Genomic DNA, 18,392 nt, shown 5'->3' on the forward strand with positions numbered 1-18,392 from the left:
AAGATGTTCAAAACTCTGTAAATTTCCCAGTTTTCCACTAAAAACAGATGGAAATTGTTTAATCATTCTCTCCCCCAACGAAGAACCCTCATCAAGAATCAACACTTGTTCCTTGCTGTTAGGATCGAGAATAATATGCAAAAGTTTCTGATCTAACCATCCCAAAACAGGAGGTCCATTCTTAGCCATGTACAATTAGCACGACAACGTCTGTTTTTTAACTAAAAAAACAAACCACCTGAAACCAACCAGGTCAATTTTCTCACCCCCATACCCTTCAGGGTGGATATCAGGTTCGAACAGTTGTTCACCAACCTTACCAATAAATTTACTTTTCCACAACTTTTCCTCAATTATGGTGTAAGGTGACCCCGAGTCAGCTATAATATCAATATTCACACCCCCAGTCAAAATATTGCAAATTGGTTTGTTGGTACAAACAATGTTGTTGATATTTAGCATCAAGTTACTTTTAAATTTGTCAGACATCTCTTCGTTCAAAATCATATTTCCAGCGTCAGGATTTGATTCCTCCACGCACTCACTGTTCGTATCTGTGACGCATTTAACTTTATAATTTCTCCTTTTACATACTTTTGCAAAATGGCCAACCAAACCACAACTAGTACATTTCTGCTTCATAGCAGGACAATTCTTACTATGAGCCAGGTGGTCTAAACTTCCACACCTATAGCATTTAGCACGCTCCTTAAATGGAGGTCTATCTTTAAACTTCTGAGGAATTCTATTGAACTCATTAGAGAAACTTGGTTTTCTAATTAGTGCAACATTTTGGGTATCATTCTTTAAGGCGACAGCACATCGGCCTGAAATCTCCGCTTTCCTCACGATAGCCAATATATCATCGAGTTGGGCATCGCCGTTCACCCATAACCTATCCTGAATTGCAGGGTTGGAAGTATGCATAACAACCTGATCTCTAATTAGATCGTCGTGCAAAGTCCCAAATTTACAATCAAGAGCCAGCCTTTTTAAATCTGACACATAGTTATCAATAGTTTCAGATTTTGACTGTTTCCTCTGAAAGAATTGATACCTAGTAACACCAATACATACTTTTGGTTTAAAATAGTTATCTAGCTGTAATAATGCGATTTCGAAAACATTAAAATCTCCAGAAGTAATGCTACCAGTCAATTGGTGGAATGTCTTAAGACCCATAGCACCCAGAGCATGTAATAATAATCTCTTCTTCTGTTCTGCTGCCATTTTTTTCGCTTCATCGACAGCTTCAATGTAGTTTACGAAATACGCTTTCCACTCAGACCACTTGAGGGAAGGCTCATTTCCAGTTGCCCAGAACGCCTGAGGCAAAGAAATACTAAAGTTAGCATTGTTTGTCTGAGCTGAAGCAGATCCCTCTGTGGTCATGACGGCTATTTATCAATTAGAAGGACTTAGAAAAACAATTCTGTTACACTCCAAGGCAGAACCAATTCCCTTAAAAAACTCACAATTCCAGTATTCAAGAGTTGTTTAGAAAACCTCACAGAACGCTGTTCCTGCCAGTGAATACGTGAGGAAAGAAAAAAAATTACGATGGCTCAGCACGAAGGATGATTCGATCGCTCCTCGGCACTGGGTAACTAGGCAACGAGCACAACAAGATGGCTGCCGAAAAGGTCACGCAGCGTGATGACGAAAAGGTCACGCAGCGTGATGACGATACTCTGCCGTATGTGACATGCGCGAAGGCGCTGCGTCACTTGTCTGACGCACGGCCCAGGGATTCCACAAACAGCAGGAGGACGCCGTGATGAATGCCAATTCGAACGCTGCGTTTGCCGAAACTCCTAGATCGCGATCCAGGGCACTTCAAGAACTGCAGTCATGGCCGGTAATTTTTCAATCCTTTTTCCGATGCAATAATCGCTACAAACTTGATGTGTGGTACGATAACCAACGAAGTATCACTTCACTCGATTCAATCCCCCACGGAGCTTTAGCGTGTCATCACAGCTCGATCAACACAAAAGTTAATTCTCCATAAAATGAATAAATCCCATGGCCAGGGAAGGTCCAACGTGGGTTCGATGCTTCTCAACTTCTCAGTCGCCAATTGAAGTGAAGAGACGTGCATATAATTGTAGACTCCTTTATTAATTGAGGAGCATCAATCAGGTACAACGTTCCTCTCCAACTCCAGCAACGGTTCTGGTCTACCACGCAGTGGAACCAGAACCCCATACAAACCCAAACATTCAGTGCGCCCACGAGGATGCAAAGCAACTCGTTACTAAGCAACACAACAGTCTGCCCAGAATCTCAAGGGCACTAGAGCGCACAGTCTCACAACACTACATTAATCCTTCTTTGCGTTCGAATTTTTGCTTTTTAATGTAGCTGCTATTCAATTAAACAGAAAGTAAGAGTGCATAGTATGAGCCTCTGGTCTTGTCATAAAATTACGGGCCTTGAGAGTGGAGAGCTTGGGACAATTACAGAAACTCAAAACGAAACATAGCATTGAAAAGTAGGTGATATGAAACTATGAGGGCGGGCGCTCCAACACTTGAGGACCCCAAGACTGGATGGAAGTGTCACTCTCAACAGTTATGACCCTTCCTGGCCTCTACTCGCCCGCACTTCTGTCACTCCTGGAGTGCTTTTCGCCCGATTCACGCAGTCATCAAATCACTGTCTCTTTATTTCTCCCGCTACGAAAATACCACAAATCTTCCACTCCACCTGCAACCACATAATAGAGTAAGTGAGCCTCTAGCTATAGGCATGCGCAGTTCCGAGCATTGACGCGCGGGTCACGTGACGCGGACGTCTCAGCAGGTCGCTTCCTGTGATGGGAACCAGTCGCTGTTCTGTGCTGTCAGATCCCAGGAAGCGGCGCGCGAGATGACGATGGCGGCGACTAGCGGAGTCGGGAACAAGGCTTTCTCCTTTAAAGTGGTGCTGTTAGGGGAGGGCTGCGTGGGCAAAACCTCCCTGGTGCTGCGGTACTGCGAGAACAAGTTCAATGACAAGCACATCACCACACTGCAGGTGAGCTGAACATGGGCCGTGCCCACTTGTGCGAAGGACTCCTGCGCCCCCCTCCTCTGCGGCTGTCAAAACAACTGAGTGCCCTTCTAGCCGTGGCGACCCTGACGCTACTTGTTAAACTGTTACACCACTTCCGGTTCTTGTAAGCCCTTCTGCCCTATTTTCAATGTGCGGAGTAGGTGTAATTAAGAGCAGCACCGCTGGACGAGAGCTTATATTAATGCCAACTAGGGTGGGGTTACTAGGTATATATTAATTGTCCAATAAAAAGGTAATATGTTTCTCTAGATAGAAGCTCAAGGTGATTGAGGGCTGTCAAGTGAAGACGAGGCTTTGTAGCTGCAGATGATTCTGAGTAAACCATTCGAGGGTGTCCGTAAGTGTCACTTAAGGGTGACAACAGAGTTTGGTGTAATCAAAAGGGGAACGCGGTCATGCTCGCTGTAAAGGAGATTAGGCGAAGAACGAGATGCTGACATGTGATTAGTATACTATCATGGCATACATATTAGTATAAGACCGTGGCGTACATCAAAGGGTGTGTTAAACAGTGCTTGGAATGAGAAAAGTAAGTGCAGGTACTCCCCTTTCCAGCGTACCTGTCTGCTACTGAGAAGTACTGGTACTCTCCAAGTCAAAGTTTTGCACCCTTGCTCAAAAATTCATTTACTTTTTTGTTTCCAATTAAGTTAAAGTACTTCGTACCAGACAATGCATGCCCATTTAAAAGCATTGGTATTAATGATAGTAGTGCTGGGAATGGAACGAATGGACTCCGGTAACCTACTTTTTGGAAGTAGAGTGACCGAAAAGAGGTGGGGAAATGGGGAGGCTTAGCCATTATGAAGTCGGTGTCGTGAGCAGAAGCAGAATAATATGGTCTTCCGGTGCATATGCATTATTTTTACAAACTCCGCCGTCCGAGGAATTAGACAAGGAAAAAAGTCAGTAATGTTATTCTAGGTTACTTTGCCACTAACCGGATGCAGTTTAATATAGCTTAGGCAAATGATATAATAAAGAGATGTATGTGTATCCAGCAAGTCTCGGTGTAATGTAGCTACGATGGTTTACGTAGTGAATGCATCCCTGCAGCTATTTCTTTGTAATCTCTGGTCACACGTTTGAATCGTCATAAGAAGCTTAGAAGGTTAATGTACCTGCTGCAGAGGGTTGCGTGTAAGGTAAATCACATAGTTGCCTTTTATGTAGCATAGCGCTGTGTGTTAATAAATATGTTTTGTTAAATGGCACAAAACCATTTTTTATTGTGTACTATACAGGTGGTCATAATTAGTAAATTCACACTCCTTTGACCGTTTCACTGATAAATGTATCGATCTACTTATCCTAAATGGTTTCAGAGCTTGAGAAAGTCCAAAGCACTTTAATATTGACATTTAACTTTTGTTAACATGAAACCTGATAGGCCGATGTCGTTTTGTTTGCCCTGAATGGATAATAAGTCTGGCGAGGAAACAAATGTGCCTAGAAGAGCTCCTTTCAAACTGCTCCACAATTAAAACACAAGGGTTTGCTTTTTGTTTATGAAGTGAAATACATGCTGGTGGGCAGCGAGCTGGAGAGCAAATAAGTCTTACATGCTCTCTCTAGGCCAGAGGTATTTAAACTTTTTGATGCCGAGACGGCCCGGTCAAAAAATGTAGGCGTAAAGACCCCTCCTGACACAAATTTCTAGAACTTGGTCCTCCTCATCTTTGCCAGCAATTGAAAACCATAAAGGCCCCCAATTCCCACAGCAAATCATTTTTACATTGAGGAAATAAATTAAACCGTGTTTAGCAAACCAAAGGTCAGTGAGCGTGGGGGTCTGGTAAAAAACAACAAGCCTCATTTATGAGGCATTGGCGTAGGGCAGTGCTGCATGTTTTCTTTCTGCGCTGCCCTACGCCAATGTGAAAGGGCAGGAATGCACCTTATGTATGAAATATGGTGCATTACTGTCCTTTCCCCCTGTATTGGCACACACATTGTTGCCTAGCGCCAACATAGGCAGGATTGTTTTCATGCAGGAAGGGGCACCTTTCTGCACAAAAACAATCCTGAGAGGGGTTTCCTCTTTCTATGTGTGCTGCAAATTGCAGCACACATGAAAAGAGGAAAAAACAAGTAGAAATGAAAATATTTCTCCTCGTTACGCCAGCTGCAGGGAGGCATACGGTTTTGGTGCTGCCCCAGGTTTACATGGTTTTGCAAATCTGGGATAGCATCAAAATCCATGGGTGTTGCGTGGGAACACCCACCGCAATGCCTATGAAACGCCTACTTGACATAAAGCAAGGCAACGCTGCGACTTGTACTGCTTTGTCTTGCTCCATATCTATGAGGCCATGCAAAGCCACGCAGGGTGACTTTGCCTCGGCTCATAGATATATATGATTGAGACGCTTATGCTGCCAAAGCTTCAAAAATAGTGACGCTCCGGTGGCGCAAGCCTCTCATAAATCAGCCCCCAAATATTTTGTTCGTTTTTTAGGTCTTTCACCATCGCGTAGCTACATGTAAAGTAATGGGTTGCTTAAATGAAAAATACATTTAAAAAGTTGTTAGTGGGAAATGCACTATATAGTACATTATGGAACCTCTATTATTTAATGCACTGCAGAGATCTGTGTGAAACAAGAGAGCCACAGAATTTCATTTGGTTGGTGCATTGGAGAATAGTGACTTGTGCAATGAGGTCACAACCTGTGACAGAAAGCACTGTGAATGTGTACATCCATTATTTTATACCTGCATTACACACTTTATAAGATAGATTGCTACAAACTGTGCAAATAGTTTTAGGATGGAATGGAGCTTCCAAAATGTAGATTTGAGTAATATCAGACCATAAGTAATGCATTTCTTTTTTGCATAACTGTCCCTCAACACCTCTTCAGGGGTACTAAGCGATTTGTAAATGCAGTTATAATTAAAAGCACTCAATTCACAGCCCAGTTGTTAACCTCCATGCAAAAAACCCGAAAAACATATCTGTGCCATCACAATGCTTGGAGTGATTCGAGCAATTAAAGACCAGAACCCCTCTCAAGCATCCTTTACATTTGCAGATTAACTCCTAGTGCACATTTGCATTTCATTCAGGCAAGCCGGCACCCTGGCACGAAGGCTTGTTTGAAGAATTGTTTTACCTGTCTGCTGGGCCTCTTATTTTTACAGCACATGAGACTCCGTTAACTTCAGCTGAAGCATTTAAAGGATAGAATGAAGGATCTGGGCGGCGGTTGTCTTTGTCCAAAAGGAAGAGCACATGTTTTGTACTCCAAGCAGACGTTAGGCCTGGAAATGCGCAACCCCCTTCCCAGGACTCCACGGCTCCCCTGGGGGTTGCGCCCCACAAATTGAAGACCTCTCCTCTAGGCTGATGATCAGATGCACACAACTGTGAAAGAGTGTGAGCTTTGCTGCATATATCCCAGTGTTGACGCGGTGCACTGGAACAATTCACTGGGACCAAATGCACTGGGGTTTGACTCAAGAAAACTTCTAAAATCAGAATCCATCTTTTTTCCACTCTATTCCAACAGTGAATAACAGGACAAAATGTCATAAAAGTAAAGGATGGAAGTGCTTGAATCAATCTGAATTTGTGGTGTTAGTCCCCTGGATTGCTTTTAGTTCAGTCTTGTTACTAAGAATTAGATAAAGGAAAAAATAACATCTAAACATAGTTTACAAAATAATAAACACTTGAAGTCTTTCCTCCTAACCTAATCTTGTAATTAGATTGGCTTTTAACGTTCTGTATTTTAATTGTTTTGTCTCTTGCACATTTTTCCAGGTTCCACCTCCTTGGAAAGGGGGGTGAAGGGAGAGGAGGAATGGGTGACATGCGTATTGTATTACTTCTGGGAATTAAATTCTTCACAGTTAAACCTTTTCCCCAACTGAACTGCATTAGCATTATACTCACATTAAAAAAATAACGCATCTGTCCTACCACATCTTTTCAAAGTTAAGTCATGAAGTGAAAAACAATGTTTCTAAACTTGCAAATAAGCTTTGTACTCCACTCCTTTCTTCGAGGTTTGCCGAATTAGTACCTTTTAGGGAGGAGTGGATGGGGAGAAGAAAACAAACTCCACAGGATAGTGGCTTATTTATGGGTACAGATATGCAAACTATAGGGAGTTTCGTCATGGTGTCCATGTTGTATGCCTGTCTCTTTACTTTGCAGTTTGGGGTACTCACGCCACATCTCCTTAGATATGGATAACACTATGTCGCTTGACTTTAGATTCACCATCTCTCTGCTTCTTATGTTGCATTTGCTGGTAGGCCTTAGCACTCTTTAGTAAAAAAGTCAACATCCCATATAGACTCTTGCTTTCAACCTTTGGCAGGCTCACTAGCTTCACTGGGGTCCTGGCCCCTATGCAGCAACTGCATAAAAAGGGCTGCTGTGCAAGTTTCTCCATTCTTTTGCACAGTGGGGAGAACCAGGCACCCTGCTGTCGGGATACCAGTACCTTCTTTCTGTAAATGTCTGTCTGAGATCTCTAGACTAATCATGACTTTCGTTCCTCAGACCTGCATCAGTGGGTCTTCTCTGTAGTCCATTTGTAAGCCACCACAACTCTGCCAAATGCATCGTGTGCTAGAGCATTCAGAAGAGATGTCTAATTGGTGTCACTCATCTTATTGGATTGCCCTGTAGCTCTATTGTGCCATTACGATTGTGCACCAAATATACGTAAATCAATTGTCGTTGAGCCTGAGTTTCCAGGTTGCTTCCATCCTGTAAGGTATCGCAAACAACTGTAAACTTGCATAGTTCTTACTGAATCTCGTTTATGAGTTGCTGCTTGAGTCTCAATGGCATGCTGAGATCAGAGCTCTTTTGTACATATGAGTCTCTCTTAGGGTGATTCACTTTGATTTTGATTTTTTTTATAAATGATGGGTGAAGTGAGTCTTCATGTCGTCATTGTCTCATTTGAGCTTAATGACTTTGATGGATGCCCACATGAGTGAGACCGACTAGCACAGTGAAGAGTGTTATGATGGAAATAGCAAAGTTAAGATGGAATGATTCCAGTGGCAATGTCAACCTGAAGGTGATGAGAATAAAGTGTGAGATGATGGTAGACAAATGTAGAGACGACGATGATGATGATAGAAGGGCCAAGTGGTTGATGTTAGCAAAGGACAGTTGGAATGATGTTGACTGTGAATTGAAGCATGGGGATGACTGACGTAAACTGTGTGTTGTGATAATGACAGCATCAAGTGATGCATGACAATTATGGTGGGGCACGTGGGGTGTTATATCTTTGTGTGATGGAGAGCCATATAGTGCTATGACTATGTCAAAGGTCTGATAAAATATTATGGACTAGGTGATGCAGGGAAAGATGATTGTGGTGGTTAGTTAGAAATGCTTGGTTTTATTATTGATTAGCAACTTAAATTTGTTATAATGCAAACTAGCGTCAATTGGGGCCTGGCAGCTGTGTGGATCGTTTTGGGAAGAAATGACTAATGTCCCTCTGTTCTGGTTAGGGAACCTAAGCAGGTGATCATCCCAATGACTACCTAAAACATATATGGATTTTCCCTCTGTTAAGAAAGTTACCTTTAAGCACTGCTGATGAAATGAGCACCAGGCCCTTTGCTGTGATCCCTTTTATACCGTAATTTTAGAAAAGGGGTGACCAGACATCTGTGCAAGCGACTGGAGGAGAATTCTCGTTTGGGCAGTCCGCAGTCAGGCTTTCGACCAGATAGCAGTATGGATGCTGCGTAGCTGGACATTTGTGAGAGTATGCTCTAGTTGGTGTAGCAGCGCTTTTAGTATTCTCTTCTCCGTTTGACATTGCGAAATAAACATTCATTCTGTAATTGTCACAGCTGTTACAATTTTACATGGTAACAGTATATGTGGTTATACCTTGGAACCACAATCTTTAGGGCTCAGTTGGTCATTGTACAATTCTCATGTATAATGTGTCATGGTCTCACAATAAATATAACGCGTATCAGGCAAAATCCCCATTTCATTAGTAATATCCTGCAGGACTCACTGATATCCCATTTCTTCATTAGTTATCCCTTCAATGGGTTCCATATATTTTTCCTATTTCTTTGGGCTTCTTCATCTCTTGTGTGTTTGCCTCTTAAACTCCTCGCAGGCATACACTAGTCCTTTACCATCTCCTCCTCCATGCAACCCCAGGGTTTAAGTCCAATCTATCCAATTGAACCACACTATTGCCTAAGTCGTGTTCACTCCTGTGTTGGTGTTGGCAAATTTAGTGAGTCATATAGCAGCTGGACCTTGGACAGTCCAATTACCAATCTCGACAAGGAAGTTTAAACCGGGGGTGGGGGGGGGGGGGGGGGGGGGTTTAGGCCTTATGAGTTATGCTAACATTATGTCTGACTATTCTCTTCATTACAGTCTTGGCTGTCTGAAGAGCATTGAGTCACTGTTGCGCAAGCAATTCTGGGCTTATGATTGAACTACTGTGGAAATATCTGGGTAGGCATCTTCAATTATATTGTAAGTCGACCATTGAGGACGCGGAACTTTATGACTATGGTAGCAGCAGATTTCAGCTGTCATGATCGTTTGATTTCAACTCTGCAGAAGCAGCTTAGGCTTCTATTTGCCAACAAAGTACATCACAAGCTTAAAGTATGATCTATAATTTTGTCCTCCAGGATGGCCTTAACAGCTGGAGAACCAGGTATGAACTCTGTGTTCCTAGTAGAACAGTGAGATTCCCAGGAAATGTTTATACATGCTGCTTACCTTGTAGGCAAACTATAAAATGTCTTGTAGATGCTCCAGTTCAAGAGTGTGCTGAAAACACATCTTTACTATTCCTTTACTGCTGGTCAGTGGCCTAGCATTGCTTCAATGTTTTTTTGTATGTAGTGTTTGTATACCCGCGGATTTGGGTGCTTTACAATTGCTAGTTAACTTGACTTGTGGATGACTGTGGAAGCAGAGCTGGGAATACGATTGTACATGAAATAAAAAGGCAAATGTCCCGTTGCCCTGGACATTGAGAAAAAGCAAGAAAAATGTTAAGATAAAACGTAGGCAGAAATGGGGATCTTGTTTGGTAAGGAAGAGTCTCGGCATTGCCTAATCACGAATCTGAGAGACGCAACATCTTGTTTTTCCATTGGCCCATTTTCACCACTTGCTTTTCTTAAATAACACACTGTGTATCACTGGAAAAGATTTAGACGAAATAGCATGTAAAAGTCATACATATTAGCTTTTTAGGATTGGACTGTTTCTAAAATTAGTCAAATGATTGTAACATGCAACCCTAACCTATTTGCAATTCGGATTTGATTCCAAGCTTTTTTTAAATAGATAAGACTGTAAGTCTGAACTGAGTTGGAGGGGTGGAGCATGGGGATATACTTTTAGGGGAGTCTAAGCTAAGAAGGTTTTTATGTGCACTGTTTTCCTTTTTTGTTGTTTTTTTATACTTAAAATAGGGTTTCTCATTGGACTAATAAACTAAAAGAGGTCGCAAGTTGAGTTAAACGATTACTGTACATGTTGCTGGTACATTACAGAGCATTAAAACATAATATCTATTGACTATTCAGGTCTGCATGTTTTTACTGCTTTGTATTTTTGAGAGGTTCTATTTTGAAAACATTTACTGGGTTAATAAAATGAGTCTAGTACAAGCTCTTTTTTATGTGCACCAATTCGAGGGGAAAGCATTCCTGAAACCAATCGCTAGGCATCACAAGATTCGTTTGACAGTAAATGGGAGTGTTCTCCTCTAGTCAATGAATCTTTGTTTAACAGCTCTGTAACACGAAAACAATCAGCTGGAATTACCTTGGTGGAGTATCTACATTTTCGTGTTTAAAATATATTATTAGATTTGTTAGCATTACCAACAAAACTTTTGGCATTGTACACAACTCATTGAATAACTTCACCACCATATTCATTATTGAGAGTCGGTTGTACAAAAGTAGAGAGGCAGATAAAAAGAGGCACAGATTTCTGTGTTTTGCAGATATCATGTGACCCTATCTTCACGTCATAGTTTATCCCTTGTGACTGGCCTGTTTTTTTTTTTTTAGAATACTGACAACGGCAAAACATGATAGTGGGCTGTCAAAAATGGTGGCATTCCCTACATATAGTAGAGTACGAACAGGGTAAGAGGCAGACTCCAGGAGGTCAAGTTCTGTGGGACCTGCAGGATCAAGATACATTTTATTGCTAGTTTTTTTTGTAGTGGCTTTTCTGTAGTCATGCTCCGAGTTGATTGCTATGTTTACAATAGCCCCACATAATATGGATTTCTAAAACCCAAACCAATTTAAGTTATCTTCTCTAATGAAGTGTACACACACTTTTACATCGTTTCTTAATTAACTCTTTTATTAAGTTTTATGTTGTCTTCCCTTTATATCTTTTGTTTTTACTTTTCACTGGTCATTGTTACTACCTTATGTACAAAAATACGAAAGCTAAAATCTACGCTGGATTCAATAAACTAAACTTCACTTTACAGCTGTTGTCTTACTGCTGTATTGGCTTTCCACAAAACAGGCACTGGCAAAGTCAGAAGGTCACATCTTTGCGACTTATTTGCCAAAAGTTTTTAACAATGTTGCACGGCATCTGCTGTGCAGCATAGCTAAAGTAAAAAAAAAAAAAAAAAAAAGGAAAATGTTGCCCCATTAGTTAACACATTGCAGTAAATGCACTCACTCCAGATACAAAAACACCTCTGCTCAATTAACACTTTATCAAGAGGGTAAGATATTGAAGTGTAAAATTATTTGAAACTATTTTGATGTATCAGACCTTTCTTGAGTCAGGCTTGATTTTCAGCGTCATTCCTCAGTGTTTGTAATCATCTGACTTCTGCGCCACTTGTAACCTTTTTATGTACCCTCTGCAGAACTTGAGATTTTCAGGCTCTGAATAGGAGTTGAAGAATGTTCTTCCCTACCCCTATTAAATTACTGCCCTGAAGTTAAGTCCCTAAAAGCTGTTGTCCCCATTTACTGTAATAGTGTGTTCCGCTGTTGTCTGATGAGGTGTTGCATAGGAATTATTAGGACCCTTTTGTTGAGAAAATTAATATCTTGCTATTCTCTACTATTTAAATCCCACAAGCTTTTACCAAGGCAAGAAATGCTCCTTCGCAGAAATGAGATATTGGACTGTGACATTACTGAAGCAACCCATTTAAATACATCTTTCTGCATTCCCTCAGAAGAGAAATCATCTGTTGCACCTTTCTTCCTGTAGAACCCTATTAGAATCCTAGCATTGGGCTTCCCTTCTTTGATGAGAGTATATTGAAGTTTGTTGGCTCTAATATGGAACTCCGCCTAGCATTGTAAGCAATACATTATTCTATCAGAAACATCCCAGCAAGCTGAGGTGTCAGTTTCTACCAAAGCATACTTTTTAGGACCATTCTTGATACCTTCCACGACCTGAACACCTTCTTTCCTCATCATCATGACGTTAAGCTGCTATAATGGCTTCAGGCATTGCTACCACTAATAAGGACCACTGGCTAGAAGACCTAGACATTTGTGTCAGAAGTTTGGATGTTAAGTGTTTCTATACACCCATTTGGATTGACTAGAGCTGCTGTCAAAGGTGAATACTATTAATTAAGAGATTACTGAAGTTGAGGAGTTGACCACACTGAATTGTCACAGCTTAGTGACATTCCTGAAGATGTTAAAGAGAACCATTGACTTGGAAAATATCACAGGAAGCTTTGTGGCTAATGTTCTTCCTGGTGAACTGGACACTAAGATGCACTGGTCACCTCCCTTCTTGGTTGTGTCTGGTAACCACTAAGAATAATGTGTTTGTTGCAGCTCGGAAAAAGAGAGCCAAGTCATTTTGAGGGATACACATACTGTTGTTTTAATTGAACATCGGGATTCCAACACTGCATTATAACCCATCTCTACAATAACTCAGTCAATGCTAATGTGAATGTTAATAAAAATGCATTCAAACTTAAACGACTCATATGTGAGAGACGAAGGTGTACCACAAGTGTTTGCATTTTGCTCGTCTCTCTTTTTCTTTTTTTTAACCACGTCAGAACTTTTTATCTGAAAGTAGGAGGGGGTAATCTTGGGTTCCTGAATTATTTTTCAAAAGAACAGATTGGCTATGTTTATAAACAAATTCGGCTGTCATTATGAAGCCATTGTCTCAGTTGTGGTATGTCACTCAAGATTATGTGCTTTCATTAAACTAATCCCATGCCCCTTTTGTCGACTCTCCAGAATTATTCTTCCAACAGAAAAATGATAGATTGTTGATCTCTTTTGACAGTGTCTGATTTTAAAGGACACACTGAAAGGTCATGTATTTATTCCTTCTGAAGGAAGAGTTAATAAGACGAACCTCCAATGATTAGAATAATCATATACCCGGGCCTCTTACTATTGGCAAGAATGAAGTACAGCTTCTGCGCAGACTGTCTATAATATTAAAGAAGACCTATTATGAACCTGTAGACAACACATTGTCAATGCTTGTCTACAAACTGACAGTAATCTTAGTGAATGCCCATCTAGACATGATCAGTGGCGATACATCCACAATGCAGGATGTGCTAGATGCCTTCACAAACTTCTTTGAGGAATTATTCACATCAATACCACATAATTCCTCAACATAAACTGAGGGAGCCAGGAATAAAGTTATCCTCTTTCTGTTCTATAACCTAACTTTTTTTATGTATCCCATTTTACCGAGTCTTCCAAATCAATTTATTGAAACATAAGCTGTTAAATAAAAAACACCAACTTTCATCTGTTCCCTCAATCAAATTTCAACAAGTTGTCTGAGATTAATGAAAGTACTTTATCTTTGTGAACAATTCGGAATTCTCTTGTATACCCAGTGCCTCCTGCAGATTGTCCACAGTTATTGTACTGTGATGTATACAATGGTCATTAGTGTAGTCTCTGTCTGTTGCAGCAGGGGGCATTTTGTTTACCCATCTAACCCTCTCCTCAATGTTTTCAGTTTTTTGCAGAAAAGGTTTGTATTGTTTAGTTATTTTAATCTTAGCTGATCAGATCTTCTATGTGTGTGTTTGGCATCACCCAACAGTTTACACAGTGTCACGTGTTTTTTTTCTACTAACACTTGTGCCATAATTTGTTTGTGTTTGTCATTACTGCCTGTTTTGATAAGAGATCTAATAATGAAATCTTTGAAAACAATATTGTTATTACTACTTCATTTTGAGATTCTGCAAGATTTATGACCTAAATGTATACATCTCAGGAAATGGCAACTTTGTTTGAATGCATTCCCTTATACATCCGTGGCAGTAATTTGTTTTGATCCTTTCCACTTCAAGCCAGGTAGTCGTAGACTGTACATAAGAACCTAAAGTGAATAAGGGTCAATTTGGCCATTATTGCTTACCTTTTTATGTACTGTTCAGTCTTTCCGTTCCTTCTATTCTAAAGGGATCACATCTTTTTTCAGCGTCTGTTTAAGCTTAATCATTAGGTATTGGAAAGGACATTTGATCAGGGACCTAACACAGCTTGGTCGGTCAATATCCTTTGCACAATGTAATACAATACAAGATCTATGGGATGCAGTGCATGTACAACTGTTTAGATATAAATAAGGAAGAATGCATTGTATTCTCACTGCATATTGAGAAGGCCTTTTACACAATGGGGTGACAACTTGTTTCAGGCTTTTCATATATAACTTTGTTCCTACCGATTTGAGTTGGATAAAGCTTTATTATACAAAATAGTTTGCAAGTGTTAGAACGGGCACCGGTCAGTGTTACCCCTCTCACCCTTTTTCTCTTGGCTCTAGGGATGGAACGTTTAGTTTGACTGTATGTCAAGGATGTGGCTAAGGCATTGAGGAATTGAGATGGCTACAACTATGCATATGGTCTTCCAATAGGCAGATGTCTCCTTGGTTTTTCTTGGAGAACCCACCACATCTGCGGAATCCCCTACGTAAATTCGGATGTCTCTCTGAACTCCACACTAATTGGTCGAAATCTAGCTTATCTCGATTAGAAATGTGGGTGCACAATGAAGATTCCCTTCTTCCAAGCTATTGGTATCCAATGGGAAATCACAATTTTTAAATACTTCGGTATTTGAGTGACTCACAAATGGGATATTAAGCTGCCCATTGTTCACATACTGGAAGGTGTCTCCTCTGTATGATACAGCGAGTAGAACTGCTCAAAATTGTGGTGCTACCCAGGTGATTATGAGATTTCCCAGAGCATTTTCTGCATCATCCCCAAAGGTCTTTTCCATGAATTTGACAAGGTTGTGACATATCCTATAGGGACAGATGCCTGCCACAGAATAAAGTTTGCTATCTTAAATGGTCTTATGAAATATGGAGGGCTAGCTGTGATAGATATGGAATATTATTACATGGCTGCTCATCTGCAACAACTTCCTTGCTCTGCAAACAGTCTAAAAGCGAACAGCTACTATTAGAGGGATTTCTATGTGTTCCTGGCCTCTGTGTCAGACCAGGGAATATCATATTAAGTTTCATTAATGTCGCATTTTTAGGATAGGATGTGCCAGACAATTCTAGGAATAAAACACCCTTGTGTAGACATGCAGGTAATACCCTGAGATTAATTCAAAAACCTGGCTAAACAAAGGTTATGTGAATATGGTTGATGTATATCAATGTAATATGCTATTCATAATCAAAAAGCTAAGGGCATAATTTGGTGTGAGAACAGGACATTTCCTGCTGTATTCCAGATTGTCAAAAACAACTTGTACTACTTGGGAGGTTTTCGCAGGCAGGCCCCCAAAACCGAAATACACTCTTGAAAGTGATAGAACTACCACAATATAGCAACCTATTGTCTGCTATATACAGGGCCATCTGCATGGCTTGCTCGAGGTAACAACTCTGTGTGCTAGGAATAAATGGAGTCGGGACAATAGAGTACAACTTGTGGATACTGTATCGAGAAAAAAATAGCTTTAGAATATATTAAAATGTTATCAAGTATTGCTCAATTTTGCCTAATACATCTAACATATCTTTACAAATCATACCGTACAACTGTTATTCCACAAAAAAAAAATTACCCGCTCTCTAGGGGAATGCATTGAATATCAAAATGATAATGAGTCATATGATTTTTGGCATGCACAGTAGTCCAATATTTTTGGGAGTGTTGATGGTTATCTTTAAACTAATGTTTGTGAGGGTCATGATGAATATTAAATACTGTGGACTAGGCTTACACCATATCACAAACACAAGTGCATGCAATAACGAATGGTGGCCCTCAGCCAGACAATGGAAAAATAACCATTGTCATTCATTGGTTACAAGGTAGAGGTCCTGTTTTTGCCAAGTGGTATAATGATATACATGAATGGCTGCTGGATGAGGATATGCGTATGTATGCTGTGATCATTAATACCAAACTGGAAAAGGACTTGAATAGTTGTTGAGAAATTCTGGCAAGTCTTCAAGATCACATACTCTGAAACTCCAATATACTACTAAAGTACACACCATGTAGGTTAATGTACGCCTTATTCCCTGGTAAGACAGTGTCATGAAACTGTTATTGTGTACGTGATTTCTGTGGATTCTACCTTTCTGCACTGACCATGATTAATATTATGTATACCTGCCAGGCGTATTATTCATGTAAAATACCCATGAAAAAGGAATAAAGTGGTATTGGCCACTATAGCTTGCTAGAAGTCGGGTTGTGGGAATATTCTGAGACCTCTAAATGCATATTTCCTGGCATTAAATATTGTTTAGTCCATTTTATCATTTGAGATTCAGTGGTACAACAGAAATATGCCTTATGTTTCATGACCTATTACTCACATGAATTATTTTCCTTTTCTTCAGGCATCCTTTCTAACAAAAAAGTTAAACATTGGAGGAAAAAGAGTGAACCTTGCAATATGGGTATGTCTTTTCTATTGATCTATTTCATTGGGTTTCTCTGATACGGATTGTTGGATTCATAAAAGAAAGTGCTTAATTTTCTTGCAGATGAAGTTGAGATCCATATTGATAAATCATTTTGAGTGGTATCATTTTGCACCATGATATATTTATTGATATTTGAGAACAGCTGGGATGTAGGGAGTAGAAAAAAAATCAAACAAGTAGTTCTACTGGTTGAAGTGTCACATAAGGGCCAATGCCTCAGTTTAAGATAATTATCTTGCATGCAGTTATGACTGATGTCCACCCAGAAGAACTCAACAATGTCATGTGGACTGTCATCGGGTAGCTCTGCTAAATAAGCAGAGCCCTGTAAAATGTTGGGGAGTTTTTTTTTTTTTTTAATGCACATAAACACCTTTCTTTTTTTCCCTTTTTTAGTAAAAAGTTAGTTCATCAAACCTCTAATCTGAATCTAATCGAGGTAGCTGCATTGGAAGTTGCCAAAGACTTTCATTGTTTATTTCCTAAAATAGAAGCAAGTGGAAAGATGGGTAGAGACAAAAAGATGCGCTTGATCTACAAACCTCCATCTCATCTTACAAATGTGCATTGCTGTTGCAGTTGATTCGAAGTTAATTTTCACTCTATGAAATTAGAATCTATTTATACTGGACTCTATCTGTTTTCTTGTTTTCGGCAGAAGCCATTTTTGTTTTCCTTTAGCTTTAGAATTCTTTAAGCGTTTGAGTTTTTAAGCTTATTTTTAGATTTTTATTTCCTGTATAATAAATCGCCTTTGCTATTTATGTAGTGGAAAAATACTTTTGAGAATTATCACAATGTTATGTATCTCCTGTACTTTCATAATGGCTTTACGTTTGAGGAATGTCTAGTTTGCTATAAAGTGCCATGAGGACTTTTGATTAGCCTTAACCTGCATAGACTCAAAGCTTTCTGCGACTATCTTTGATGGCTCCTTCTTCCCCCTTTCCCTAAAGCTTACCTCTGGAGAGTTAATGCAAAAGAATTTGCATTACCACCGTTTCAAGTCATTATCCTCTAGTGGCAGATGCAAACCAAACTAGGGTCTTTCAAGTATTTACCATTATGACGAGCGTTTAGGAAAAAAAAAAAGAGCATGCCCTTGCAGGAACATTGACATTACCAGTATTGCTGTCCAGCAGATCCATGCTGCTCAGTCCTGCAATATCGATCACAAGCCCTTAAAATTGATGTGAAGCTGGTCATTGCATTTTTCAAAAGACAACACTGCTTGATTTGTCACAGGAAGAGATTCACGAAGATCTGTTTACATTTACTTATGTGTCGACTCGTCCAATAAGAAACTGTATTCCACCTTAATAGGAAACACTTGAAAGGGCAGGCTTTGATAACCACCCAAAGCAGACCTCATATTGGAGAAGAACTTTAG

The 18,392-nt window shown here is 40.1% G+C and overlaps 1 protein-coding gene across 1 annotated transcript in view; it reads left to right on the top strand.

The window, feature by feature from the left end:
* Positions 1-2,747: 2,747 nt before the first annotated feature.
* Positions 2,748-18,392, top strand: part of RAB21 (RAB21, member RAS oncogene family) — a 178,026-nt gene continuing 162,381 nt past the window's right edge. The window contains exons 1-2 of the mRNA XM_085653852.1: positions 2,748-3,018; positions 16,916-16,975. Of these exons, the coding sequence (XP_085509978.1) occupies positions 2,872-3,018; positions 16,916-16,975 (207 nt within the window). The 5' untranslated portion in view covers positions 2,748-2,871. The remainder of the gene's footprint in view (positions 3,019-16,915; positions 16,976-18,392) is intronic.

This window comes from Triturus cristatus, chromosome 4_1 (assembly GCF_964204655.1).
Source record: "Triturus cristatus chromosome 4_1, aTriCri1.1, whole genome shotgun sequence".
Lineage (NCBI taxonomy): Eukaryota > Metazoa > Chordata > Amphibia > Caudata > Salamandridae > Triturus > Triturus cristatus.